Source organism: Vavraia culicis (assembly GCF_000192795.1).
Source record: "Vavraia culicis subsp. floridensis unplaced genomic scaffold supercont1.4, whole genome shotgun sequence".
NCBI classification, from domain to species: Eukaryota; Fungi; Microsporidia; family Pleistophoridae; genus Vavraia; species Vavraia culicis.
This window is the reverse complement of record NW_007360607.1, coordinates 139,662-152,977: the sequence shown is the minus strand read 5'-3', so window position 1 is coordinate 152,977 and position 13,316 is coordinate 139,662. Positions and strand designations below refer to the sequence as shown.

Here is a 13,316-nt window from a genome sequence, read left to right as displayed (position 1 = left end):
CATATAATCGTTTTGCACCACAAAATAGCGATGATCGGAAAAAATTTTGACTTTTACCATTTTGGTAAATACGTCAACTTTCTGATATATAAAAGCAAAACCTATTTCAACAACATGTACTTTGCCCTATACCTCGTATACTTCACAGTATTTGTATCAACAACCGATGAACTGCCATCTTCAGCCGCTTCAAATCCTTCAAAAACAAAAAATTTTGTCGACGGAGCGTTGTTGCTCATCAGCGTAAAAGAACGTGTAAACACGGAAATAAAACCGAAATTGAAATTGATAAGGGAAAAGTATGAAGAACAGTATGAAATTGCAACAAATACAAGGAACGAACAGCGGGCCATGAACAGGAACCTTATCGCATTTTTATACTATATGACGACTATTGCTGCTATGAATGAGAACGATGATGTTAAATTGGTCATAGAAACTATACAATACGTTCAATTAATACTTTTTAATGTTGGATATGAAGAATATAAGCCAGCAGATGAAATGGTCAAGTCAATGTTCAAAACCTACTGTAAATTATATTTGAGGACCAGCAGGAGTGTCAAATATGTTTTAAACAAATATTGTTTGACAGATTCGGGCAACTATCCAAATTTGAAGATTCTGAGCATATCATCCGAATATTTGGCAAACATCTGCAATTACACGCTCTTACATTATTTTGATAAAGATAGTGCGTTATACCTTGATGTGAAGTATTTCATATTGAGTTCTATAAACGAAAACATCGCTTTTTTGAATAAGATCGTGGAAATGTTTATTAAAGGCTATCAGGTGCACTACATGTTAAGATACTGTTCATGTGGTTTGTTGTTCACGACTTCTCGTTTGTACGTTGCAATCGATGATGGACGCACTCTTTGTACTTTGTGCTTGGTAGAGGAATGGATAAAATTCGTTGAAAACTACACGGATGGAACAGAAAGGAGTAGTACAGAATATAAAACTGCTTCCTCACATTGTTTATGTGGAGAAGGGCAGCATGTGTCTGATTAAAGATGCTATTTACCATCTAAGCTCTATCATGGGGCGAACGAAAGCGTTTTGTTCCGCATTACCCATTTATTTCAAATATTGCGTTCTTTAACGTTGCCATTATTTGTACGGCAAATGCAGCGTATGAACGGCTAAAACACGAATTCTCATTTTTTTGTAAGCACGATAGAGCAGAAACACGCTACGTATCATAAAACAGGAGCAAAATCATCGTTTATTTCTGCTGTTGATGAACAAAAAACAGGGATTGCAAGGATAATTGCGATGTTTCTCTCCCGTACAGATATCAAATAAAGCATTATTCTTGAGCAGCTATGGCAGTGAAAATAGCATTCACATCGTAGTGCAAGAGCATTAAATCCATTTGTTGCTGCTATTTAGGATGCTGATTTATTGCCCAGACGAAGAGGCAGCAAATATGCCAACCATTTCATCTCAAATGATGGTAATCCGTAACATATTGCAACAAACGATTAAATCTGGCACAACGTCCTACGAGAATCAGAACTGAGGCACCGATGCACAACCGTGTTAAACATCAACGCAGCGCACAAATGCTCATTACGACCAGCTTGTCCCAGTAAAAGAACTGACACACCACGTAGTTAAAAAACTTTTAATTATCGCGATGGTTTCTGCTTCTTCTTGGTCACCAGTGACTTGATCGCAACTCCCTGCACTTTACATACCTTGTACCTTATTCCTGGGATATCTCCCACCGATCGTCCTTTCTTACCGCATCCCATCACCGTTACCTCATCATTATGCTCAATATAGTTTAACCCGCCATCGTACGGCACGAACGCAATTATCTTCTTGCCTGAACCACAGAGCTGTATCCTGACCGCCTTACGGACGGCCGAGTTTGGCTGTTTCGCCTCTACTCCGCTATAAGTTAGTATCATACCATAGATTCATCATCCTCAGATGTCCCTATCTAAATTAGAAATCACTTACGTTTTGTCTAGCACTATGCCACGCGCAAAAGGAGCCTTACCTATCGGTGCTTCGTGATAAGCAGTTCCTCTTTTCTTGCGGCGATAGTACTTTATTGCGTATAGACGGGCGTGTCTGTTACGTCTTAATTTCCTTGCTGAGTTTATTCCCGACATTCCTGTTTCTGATGGGGTAAAAATTTTTGTAAAATATTTTCTTTGATACGGTGCGGTGCTCGCATTCGGTCGGTAAATGGCGCACCAAGGCACCGCTAATAAGGGCTGAAGTACCAAATATCTCCTTTTGGTGTGAATGACTTGTCCACTGCGTATGCGATTATTGATTGATTAAATGCTGGTTGATGGTTGCTGCCCTGTTAAATGGATGGGAATCACGGAACAGAAAATGTAGGAAACAACCGGGACAAAAGTGCGAAAGTCGGTGACGCACACTCTAACAAGGGGAGCAGTGAATCGGATCGTACCAAAGAAGAAGATAAAGGGTCAGCCAAGACGAAATATATGTCGTGTTCGGGACATAAAGGGGAAGTTACCTCTAATCGCGAGTTCAGCACGAAAGGTGTGACAGCGGCGGAAGGAAGTAGATTCGTAGCGAGTGATAACTGCAAAAATTCTGGTAAAGACGGAAATGTTGCTACGACCGGTTCGTATGCCAGTGAGATCGCCGAACATTACAACAGGATCACCACCAAGTCATACGTAGAGCGAAAAAAATCAAGTATAATCAGCATCAGAAATATGAACAACTTTATCAAATCGGTGCTGTTCAACTTGTACATAGCGAAAAACGATCGTGTTCTGGACCTGGGTTGTGGAAAAGGCGGAGACCTGCTGAAGTACAAAAAAATAGGGATAAGCTACTATTATGGACTGGATATTGCCGATAAGAGCATCGATGAATGTACACTGCGGTACAACAGGCACAGGTGCCCATTCAAGGCTGATTTTGACGTGTGCGATGTGTATCATAGCACGTTAAACCTCGGAAGACAGTTCGATGTAATATCCATACAGTTTAGTTTTCACTACTCATTCGAATCAGAAGATTCGTTTGCAGCAACCAAGCATAACATAAACGAACATTTGCTTGAAAATGGTTATCTGTTGCTAACGGTGCCTGACAGGGATGTGATTCTGAGAAGGTATCACCGGTCCAAGGCCGAAAACGATGTCACAGAGAAAAACAATAGCGAACAGCAGACAAAATCAAATATAAGCTTTGGAAACGAATACTACACGATCGAGTTTCCGGCTAATCCTAGCGACAGGGTATTTGGCAATCAGTATTATTTTCATTTGCAGGAGGCGGTAAACGAATGTGTAGAATTTTTGATTGATATACGTTATTTGGTGCAGGAAATGAAAAAAATCAACTTGCTCGTGGTAGAAAACACCAATTTCATGAGTTTTTATAACGCGAACAGCGGCAAATTTGCAGGGTTGAGAAGAAAAATGCTACCGATGCGGCTTAACACTGACGAGGTAAAAGTAATGGAGTTGTACCGTGTTATTGTTTTCCAAAAGATGAATGGCAGATAGGTCGTGCCCATGTAATAAAAACAATTCTTTAATGCTGTGTGCTATTTTTTGCGCCTTTTTAGCGTATTTTTTGTTAGTAATCCCACGTTCACCCTCATTTGCTTCTCTTTCTGAACGGCTTCCTTTTCATCAGCGCTTTTCTTCAGTCCCTCCTTAAACGGTAGAAATGCCTTCTTTTTATACGCACCAAGCTCAACAATTCTCTCCTGCATGAACTTAACCTTGCTCATCGCAACGTTCCTATATGCGTTGTTCTTTTTTATCTCGGTGATGAGGGAAGGCATCACTTGAAACAGCTTGGTCTTTCTTTTCTTTCGTATCATGAAGGGCAAGGACATCGAAATGTTAAAGAAACGTAAATTGCAGTTCGTAGCCGATAAATTTGTTACTTGGTTAATTTTGTACCGCAACACGGTTGAATCCGCAGTGTAAATAATTTTTATTTGAATTGCTGTGAAACATAAATTTGTAAAAAGATAAAAAGTGCATCGCACCAAATGGTAATGGAGAGACATTCATTTTAACCTTACGATACGTATTGAACGTTAAATGCACATTTGTAGGTTATGATTGACCAACGCACTCGCAAGAATAGATCTGTGAATGGCATATTATGTTGAGTACAGTTTCACGGTACTACCAAAGACACCGTGTTGTACCTGTCCCAGAGCCTGGTAATAAAGCAATTAACATCTGCAACAACTTTCAATAAACTGCCCGTTTTGTTCAGCGCTACCGCAACAAACGAGGAGAAAACAATTGGACAGTGCCCGCTACTCTCTTTGTCGTAAGCGATAAAAACTATACGAATTCCCCTAGCATACCACATCTTGGCAGTATTTAAGGTACTATGGCAGTTTTCTTAGCACAAGCAAACTTAGGATTAGGCAAAAACTGGGACAATATGTGCAGTACATTCCATATTCGTGTGATAATCTGGATTAAGCGCGGTTTTTTTGCCGAAGGGATGTACCCAAGCAAGAAATCTTACCAAACTGGTAAACCAAGAATGTTATAAAATGAGGTTCGTTAAATACTTTTTATTTTTCGTCTCGGCTAAAAAAACAAAAACCTTTTCAGCAAACAACGGGCTTCAAACAAAATCAACACATTTTTCAAATAAGTCAGAAATGATCGCTCAGTGCTTTAATTTTTCTTATGACAGCGGCACACCTCTTCAAAGTAATCGTAGGTAAAGTCTTTTGTCGAATTAACAGGAATGTGCTTGGCAGCGTTGATTTTCTTTACCAGTTCTAGCGAATAAGACGAGTAAAAGAACCTTTTATTTGCTGGACATGTATCATCGTTTATGAACGAAATGAGTATGAAAATATTTCTGAACGCGCCGTTGGCATTATTGAAGTAAAAATCGTACGCTATGTAACAGCTGTCGTACTTCATGACCTCTTCCTTGCATTCGTCGAATGTCTTCTTAATATCCTCAAGAGAAGGCAATTTAGTCGCATCTGTGCTGATTGAGCCGCCCATCGACAGCAGCTGAAACTGCACGTCCCTAACGTTCGGTACATGGAATATCACATATGTAGATTCTCGTCTATTTACCTTAGTGATTTGATCATAAACACCGTGCATCCTCTTAGGTACTGCTTCCACCATTGAGGGGTAATTTTTTACAACATTAAATAAGAATTATACACACAGGTACGGAGGTACAACGCGTTTATGGGCACAGATAAACTTTATGAATGTATTTATCGGGTTAGCACATGCTTGTGCGGTCAAATACAACCCTTTCCTACCTTTATTTGTGTAACGACACGTTGAACTCTGGGTATATGGAAAAGAGCACTCACCAAAATCAAAGATTTCAAGGAACAAAAATTTTGAAACGAGTTAATTTGAATTGAAAGCTACAAAAATGGCAGGTAATAGGTTAAATGGTTCATATTGCAGCTATTTAATCGACGAATAACGAAGAGTAGGTATAACGATCTAAATACGGTAAATATTACTGATAATGGCATATGAATCTGTTCAGACCGCGTCTATTAACAACCAGTTATTACCGGCACTTGATATATTCAAGTCAGTGATTATTACAATTATTAGCAGCCATAAACACACGAAACAGTTACCAAATGCTACCTCTTCTGGTTAAACGGGATATCAGCACACAACATTGTTTCATACACTGAAGCAGATGAACACATACAAATTGAACAGATAAGCAGAGGTGATCATGAAAAATTGGCATTTTTTAGCTATTTAAGCAGCGATATAATGTAAAGTAAACTTTTATACAGAAGATGAAATGCTGTTACATAATTACAACAAAGTATTCTGTGAGGTACTCGTTGTTGATACAAGGTAAAATCATTTCTAAAGCTGCATTTCTGACACCTTGTGCACGATTCGTCAAAGATCTGCTAAATATATTTTATTAAAATGACATCATCCACGGTCATTTTTAACTGAGATGCAGTGTTTAATTTACTTTAAAACCTTTCATCTACTGAATGGTATATCGTACTTAACTAGCACATCCGTAAGATCGAACTAACCGATTAAATTCTATGATTTGTATTTTACACGTTCATTTGTGGAAATTCATCTTGAGACAAAATAAAATTTCCGTGCTCGGTTAACACTTGCTGTGATAAGAAAGAGCACGGGTGAAGTGGATGTAAAAAGCAAATAAATATCAATTGGTTCGTAAATTTTACAGTTCACCGCAATAGAAAAAGAATTTGAACGATTTAGTGCTATTTATGAGTACTTCAAAGGCAATAGAAAAGGCTAAGGATCGGAGAGCGCGTTGTTCAGATATGTGGTGTGAGGAGAGTAAATGCATTTTTAGTACCAGACAAAGGCTAAATTGATGTTGGAGCTTGGACTTTTTGAAAGGTGTTCGCGCTTGTAGAAAAGGGTGCATCTTTTCTACGATCAGATCTTTTTTGTTTCATTAGTTAAAGGACAACCAAGTTTTTAAAGCCGATCAAATACGCGATGTTATATACAGTACAATCCAAATTCATCATAACACAGGCAGATAAAAGGTATTACCAATGAAGATGCACAATAAATTCAAATATTAGTAAACTACCAATTTTAGCACAAGTTACATCTAAATAGCGTGTTGTTACATCTCTATTAAGTTTATATGATGCTAAAAACGAACAAATATATCAAATAAGGTATGAAATGGAATAAGTATGATGTTATGGTACATTAAGTACCAGTTCAGAATGGACATCATAATGAAAGCTATAAGACAGTGTATCGTGGTTCCCTATTTATTGTTATCAATTAAATTCATATTCAAAGTATTGAGATTTAAATTTGTGAGCATAGCTCTAGGGCAAGTAGTTGTACAAAGAAACATCTTTCCATCTTTTTGACCGTCTTCGGACCTGTATGTGAACCAATTGAGGAGAATCGTAAATTAAGACCGATTGTTTTTCGCTTTTAGTAGACTTAGGTTAATAACATTTGATTTGAAATTCATAGCAGTGCCGTGCTGTGAAATGCAATAAAAACGGTACCAATGTTTTTATCATACTATACGAAGCAATTCGTTTTACCATGGATCTTAGAACTCGATTATCGTTGAACCAAAACGATATTTGTAAATATACAGCTGCCTTACCAAAAAGTTTCAAACTAATATTTCTGCGTTTCGATGCTACTTACAGAGATCACAAGTTTACAGTGCGAATGGACTAAAACGCACTTATCTCGTACTATAAACCAGTTCTGTTTGATTCAGATGTACATCAAAAAATCTATCGATTTACTGTTATAGCAGCTCATTTACATACATACCAGCGTGTAAATACTCTTTAAACTCATCTAACAAACTTTAAAAACACATTTGGCTGTAGTATTGTATTGCATTTCCATTTTTATTTATATGTTTATATTCCTTCATTTCAATCACCAAACCAGCATTAAACAATGTATCTTCCTCATAACCAAAGGAACATTCGCATTTTATCGTTGCTTCATTTCTTTTGTTTTAATCGGTTTCTTAAGCTAAATTTACCGATGATAAAACCAAAAAACTTTCCCATCATATTATTTAGATTGTTCACGTGTAATACCTCACTATGATGCACGTTCTTTAACCCGTTATACGAGTGTGCACTTGCAACGATATTCTGCTCGCTAAACTCTATCAACCAAGCAACATGGTAACCTAATTTTAGATGAAAAACAAATCGCACAAGTCTTTGCACATCAAATATCAAGAAATTCGGAAATATAACTCGAGCGCATTTCGAAAGAACATTGTCATACATAAAACTGTCCGTGTCCTTCCTGTCTATCGCAGTTACATGTAAATAACTGTCCTCGTCAATCATCTCTAGCACATCCTGAACACTTCGCTTTTCATGATAGCAACTATGGTCACTCAATGTTGATTTTTCCTTGATTCCACACTTTAAATATATAGAAATGATAAATATATCGCATAGGTTGTTGTTGTAATTCTCGACCACAAGATAGCAATCTTCATTCATGAATATGCACTTATCGTCTATCATCTCTATCTCTCTCAGCAGCAGGTCACTCCGATGTTTGATGTACATGTAACAGACCAATATAAAGAACAGAACGAGAACCAGCAGTGCAACAAATACCAATGAAATAAAAATAGACGCTTCTACCATTTAGGCTTATCTTCCGATAAAAATTTTAAAATTCCAAAAAATTACCAGCTAATTTAATATTAAATGCAGCAAATTTATATTGATTGACAGCAATAAATACAAACAGATGAATGCACCAAGTGTTGAAGGAAAAAGTGTACAGAGAGTTGAAGTGGTGTGATATGATTATGTGTTTACCAAGTTATTTCCAATAGTACCATACCAGCTACAGAGTATGTATTATATTTTGTTTATCCACTACTGTCCTTTAATACCTATAATTAAAATTTACCTGCTTTAGCAAATTCCCTTTGTTATGCTCTCTGTGATTAGTATGGCTCACTAAATTTTATTTGTGTGCAAGTTTTCGCAATATATATCGTAAGCTGTGACTTTTAATATGGCTTGATGAGATGTATAAATGACTTTAAGTGAAAAACATAGCTATCGACCTGTCATGAACCCAGAAATTTATAGCACGGTAGACACTTTTTAATTATATTTCGCCAAAAACGGGAAATTGTGCTATTGTAAGTCTGCTAAGACTTACAGAATTTTGATACTCACAGTGTATAAGCCGAATTGCCAATAGTAATGTCGTAATATGATCAACACATAAAGAGAAAATAAAATATAGAACTGTGAAAATGTTATGTTTCTTATATTTGATACGGTAAGAGAATAATACAAAGAAATATTGGTATAATGTGCGTTTTTGACAGCTCTTGTATTGAATGCTACGGTTATCCAGCACTTATTTTGGGTACAAATTGTGTATAATTGAATTATTTACAAATTTTACACACGAAGGGACTAAAGCAATAACTTAACCAGTAATAATACCGTGTAAATGTAAATACGAGGTATCATTTACATGATTGTAGAGAGATAGTTGGTTATTGCTAGCAGAAAGAATTATTCTCAGATATTAGTATAATCCTCTAAAACTGCTAAATTTTGTTCCAGAGGTACAATTAAGAATTTTGGTTCGAATCGTATGCATTGTGCAACCAGCACAAATTAGGAAGAAGAATAGCAAAATGATAAACTAATTGTAATTCTTATAATGAGCATTTTTATTGTAGCAATTTAAAGGTATTAATACCAGATAACGACCTACCATGCTGCTTGTAGGTACGTTGTACAGATGGATAGAACAGTTAATCATGTACCATGTACGAGCTGCGGTGTATATACAGCAAAAGCACATATAAATTACACCACATTTATTGTAAACACCGATGCTTTCCATATGTTTGCTTATTTAATCTTTGATACCGTGTTATTGTACAACCTTGGAATAGAAAACGTACTGAAACATGGTAGTTAAGTGATTGAGATCGCTTTGACTTTTATGGCGAAATGAAGAATAAATTTATTGCTTTTGGACCAGTGGCAACAAAGATCTTTAGAGCAGAACATTCCCGTGATCATTTCGTAACTGGTGTTGCTGAACGCCGTGATTGTGATCAATAAGTTGCTGGAACAGTAATATCAGTGAGAAAAGAATTGCTAAAACTTCTTAGCGGCACAGAAACAAATATTAGCATCACGTCTTCATCCAACCGATCAGATAACGATGCACAACACACAATGATCGAATGCCACAGTAAAGAATGAAACAACAATACAAAACCAAATATGTGAACTATGGCTGTTTATTTCCAAGTATAATCGTCACAATGATTAAGTTTGTCGTATCAAACCAATCGAACATAAATATTTGATTTCTTCACAAATAAAGCAATTCAACCGCTTAACAACATCAGCATCACTTTAAATGACCTCATTCTCCACATTCTATGTGTTTTATAACACCAAACAAATTCGCACCCATTATGAAAATCTCTGACATAAGTGCATACAACAAAAACTTTGAGCTGACGTTCATGGTGATAAAAAGTTTGGGCCACATAAAAACGAAAGATAACGATATGGTTTACTCGTACCTAGTTGCTGATGATACAGGATCTGTTGAATATTCGATATTCAACCAGTCATTACACTTGGGAGACATTATCATGGTAAATTACGCCTATGCTACTTTTTTCAAGGGTAGGTTAAGAGTGTACAACAGCGAGTTGACAGTTGCTAAGAGAATTGGTGAATTTTGCTTTAGTTTTAGGACATCTCCCAATATTAGTGAGAAACATAGATCGGAATAGAAATTGCAGATGTATCAAACAAATTCAGAGTTGTAACAGCAATGTGCACATTGTTACGGTTATGATACGTAAAGTTCGTGATTTTACGGTGAAAGTGGCGGTAAATATAGTGTTTGTTTATTTCTTGAACGGTGCTTTTATTCCTCATCGTTTTACCCATGTGCGATGGTGTCTCTTACCGCTGTGGATCTCGTGGTTTTAGGCGATGAGCTTACATTTTTTGGCTTTTGTGGAAAATTCGTTATCTAGCTAGTGTAACAATAGATGATCCTCATTTTTAACGCCAACGACTACATCCTTGGTTTATTACCATGCGTGCCGGTCTGGCTTTGTTTCGGATACTTCAAAACAAATGCTGTCATTTCCCATCATCAGGGATCTAAAGCCTTTATCCCGTATTTTTTGCCGAAAGCATGTTTATCGATGTTTTATAAATTATTGTTTAGGTTTTCGATCTTTAAGCACCAACTTTCCGGACTAGAGGTGATATATCAGGGCAGTATTCGCTAAAAAACGTGTGTTCATTCTTCATTCTAATATATGATCAAACATTAATCTAGGTGTTGAATGCCTGTTGAACACATCTCACCCGTTCTTTATCTCGTTACCCAAATCCATATCCAATTATTTGAAAAAGCAGACTGAAAGTATGAAAATAACTTTTAATCAAGAACACAAGGCCATTAATCATCCTTCACATAGAAGTACCCGTTTAAATGGTCTGGTACCGCTTCATCTGATCCTTCCGTGCCATTAATCGTCACATCTTCGGTATCACGATGCTCTTTCTGAAAAGCATTGGCACGTGATATGCTAGTCTCGGACTCTGTCTTCATCATTTTCTTCCAGCTCTCATGGCACTCCTTGATGATATTTTTGGCAAACTCCTTGTTCTTTAGCTCGCCGTAATCCAAAAACGAATTTTTTGGCTTGTTGTCGGCCAATTTGTAGTTCATGAACCAGTTGTAGGTCACGTTTTGCAGACCGGGAAACTTTATCTTCAAATCGTTGACATCATTTATATGCTTTGCATTCTCATCACGCACATCGATTACGATAATTTTCCAGTCACATTCTCCGGAATCGATCAATCCGAGACAGCCTATGATCCTGGCAACGTACACCTCGCCAATCTCTTTCTTTACATTTCCTATCTCAATTACATCTAGGGGATCATCATCACCGAATGAGTTGGTGCTCGTGTCCTTCACTCCAGGATCTTCCCACGTTTGTGGTATAGCACCATAATTCCAGGGATACCCCTTACAAGGAAATATGTTGGCCACGAACCTTGGTTTCCCTTTTTTCAGGTCTTGTATGATAGGATTCATCTTTCTTTCCTTGTTGATCTCAAACTTCGCATTCTCAAACCGGGGGATCTCATTGACCACGTTGATGTGATCCTGATCAGCATAAACCGGTATATCATGGAACGGTGAAACCACCTTGCCGTCCAGCGTAATGTAAACTTGATATTGCGCTGAATACTTGCTCCCAACAGCTTTTCGGCCATATACAGACATTTTAAGGGTATTCGCTTTTTTCATCATAAAATTTTTAATGTACGATCTTTTAATTCAATTGTAAAACATCAAGCGTCAAATTATGGAACAGCTGGATGTTTCAGAATTGATTCAAGTGTGTAAATGTGTGTTTCAGGAGAGATGCAAGTAAATACGGTTGATCATCATATGCTTGGTACATGAGTAGTGTAATCACCAGTATAAGGAGAAAAACGATCGGTTACCGCAGATAAATGCTGCTAAATCATAATGTGTTTGTTTTATCCTTTGTTCTGCCGGAACAGTCCAGTAATGCCATTATATACTCCTTATCAATATTATTACGGTAATCGGTGCCTAAATATGAAGGTCGCAAAATGCCGGTATAACATTGATTTAAAATTCATATTTCCTAGGGCCCATTCAGCATGACTCAAATTCAGAAGGACAACGACATATCACCCGAATCAATCAAAATACTTCTGAAGAAATTAACAAAGAAAAGAAGACTTAACGGTGACGCCCTGCACACACTTACCGAGATAGCATTTTACACTGCTGCTTTCCTTGCCACAGCATCGAAAAACTTTAGTGAGGAAGAAGGATCTGAGTTCATACGAAATAGTGACATTAAGAAGGTTTTTGAGGTACTTGGCATGGAAAGTGTTTATGATGAAACATACGATGAATTTATACAGAAGCTGGAGTGTGGTAAATAGGATATTCCGTGATTATGTACGTTTATTTATTTTTAAACATAAATACCATTCATCCAACAAATTTGTTAGGTTAAGTCTATTTAACATACTTTTGTGCGCCATATCTACGTGTTGGTGTGCATTTTACATTCTTTTTATTATAAAATGCTTTACGAGGTCTGCACGACTAAAAAATATATTTTTGCTGAGCATCAAACTATCAAAACGTTGGTGCCGTTTGCAAAGCAATATGATGAGGTTAAGAATGATTGTAGGATTTGTTAGTAAATAATTGTAAAACACTCCAACCAGAAAAAAAGGCAATGGAACGGAACAGGAGAATCTGTGCAAAACTATCGTAATATCAACGTAATGTTTTGATTCTTCTGACACATTTACCCGGTATGCATTGCGGTATATCCCCTTTTTCGATCAATTTCGTAGTGTAAAGAGTGGCAAAGTGTTTGTTTATATGATTTATACACTTAGTCGATCATATATTCCAGATAGTTGTATATTTTTAAATGTATATCGACCTCATCTACCAGTATTATTTTGCCGCAGGTCCTAGGTTCCTTGGCGTATTTATCACCTTACCGCAATACCTTTAGCTCTCCTTCTAGAAGATACTAAAATAGCAAGCGGTATTCGCGCAACAAAATGCTTCCACTCCACTACCATTTCTGAGATAAATGGACCGCGTAAGCATTTCTATGGTGGTAAACGCATATTTGGTGTAAAAATGTGCTTTTTAATTGATCTGGAATGTAATCCACAGTACTTATCAGCTATTTTCTCACGCGATAAGGAAGTTCAATCGATCACATGG

General features: G+C 37.0%; 7 protein-coding genes across 7 annotated transcripts; 3 read left to right on the top strand and 4 right to left on the bottom strand.

Annotated features, from left to right (window-relative positions):
* Positions 1–30: 30 nt before the first annotated feature.
* VCUG_00404 (uncharacterized protein) lies at positions 31–1,017 on the top strand (the record flags this gene model as incomplete). Its single annotated transcript, XM_008075231.1, has 1 exon — positions 31–1,017. One exon carries the CDS (start codon positions 31–33, stop codon positions 1,015–1,017), a length of 987 nt encoding a protein of 328 aa, XP_008073422.1.
* A 620-nt stretch (positions 1,018–1,637) lies between these two features.
* Positions 1,638–2,129, bottom strand: VCUG_00403 (40S ribosomal protein S23; the record flags this gene model as incomplete). The annotated part of the gene is made up of 1 exon (XM_008075230.1): positions 1,638–2,129. A coding segment is annotated over one exon (294 nt), but the record flags the coding sequence as incomplete, so codon positions are not given.
* A 204-nt stretch (positions 2,130–2,333) lies between these two features.
* On the top strand, positions 2,334–3,547 carry VCUG_00402 (uncharacterized protein; the record flags this gene model as incomplete). Its single annotated transcript, XM_008075229.1, has 1 exon — positions 2,334–3,547. The coding sequence occupies one exon, from the start codon at positions 2,334–2,336 to the stop codon at positions 3,510–3,512; it is 1,179 nt and encodes a 392-aa protein (XP_008073420.1). The 3' UTR covers positions 3,513–3,547.
* A 990-nt stretch (positions 3,548–4,537) lies between these two features.
* Positions 4,538–5,129, bottom strand: VCUG_00401 (uncharacterized protein; the record flags this gene model as incomplete). Its single annotated transcript, XM_008075228.1, has 1 exon — positions 4,538–5,129. The coding sequence occupies one exon, from the start codon at positions 5,127–5,129 to the stop codon at positions 4,659–4,661; it is 471 nt and encodes a 156-aa protein (XP_008073419.1). The 3' UTR covers positions 4,538–4,658.
* A 2,345-nt stretch (positions 5,130–7,474) lies between these two features.
* VCUG_00400 (uncharacterized protein) lies at positions 7,475–8,143 on the bottom strand (the record flags this gene model as incomplete). The annotated part of the gene is made up of 1 exon (XM_008075227.1): positions 7,475–8,143. One exon carries the CDS (start codon positions 8,141–8,143, stop codon positions 7,475–7,477), a length of 669 nt encoding a protein of 222 aa, XP_008073418.1.
* A 1,817-nt stretch (positions 8,144–9,960) lies between these two features.
* Positions 9,961–10,419, top strand: VCUG_00399 (uncharacterized protein; the record flags this gene model as incomplete). Its single annotated transcript, XM_008075226.1, has 1 exon — positions 9,961–10,419. The coding sequence occupies one exon, from the start codon at positions 9,961–9,963 to the stop codon at positions 10,285–10,287; it is 327 nt and encodes a 108-aa protein (XP_008073417.1). The 3' UTR covers positions 10,288–10,419.
* Positions 10,420–10,934: 515 nt separating this feature from the next.
* On the bottom strand, positions 10,935–11,810 carry VCUG_00398 (uncharacterized protein; the record flags this gene model as incomplete). Its single annotated transcript, XM_008075225.1, has 1 exon — positions 10,935–11,810. One exon carries the CDS (start codon positions 11,808–11,810, stop codon positions 10,971–10,973), a length of 840 nt encoding a protein of 279 aa, XP_008073416.1. The 3' UTR covers positions 10,935–10,970.
* Between the last annotated feature and the right edge of the window lie 1,506 nt (positions 11,811–13,316).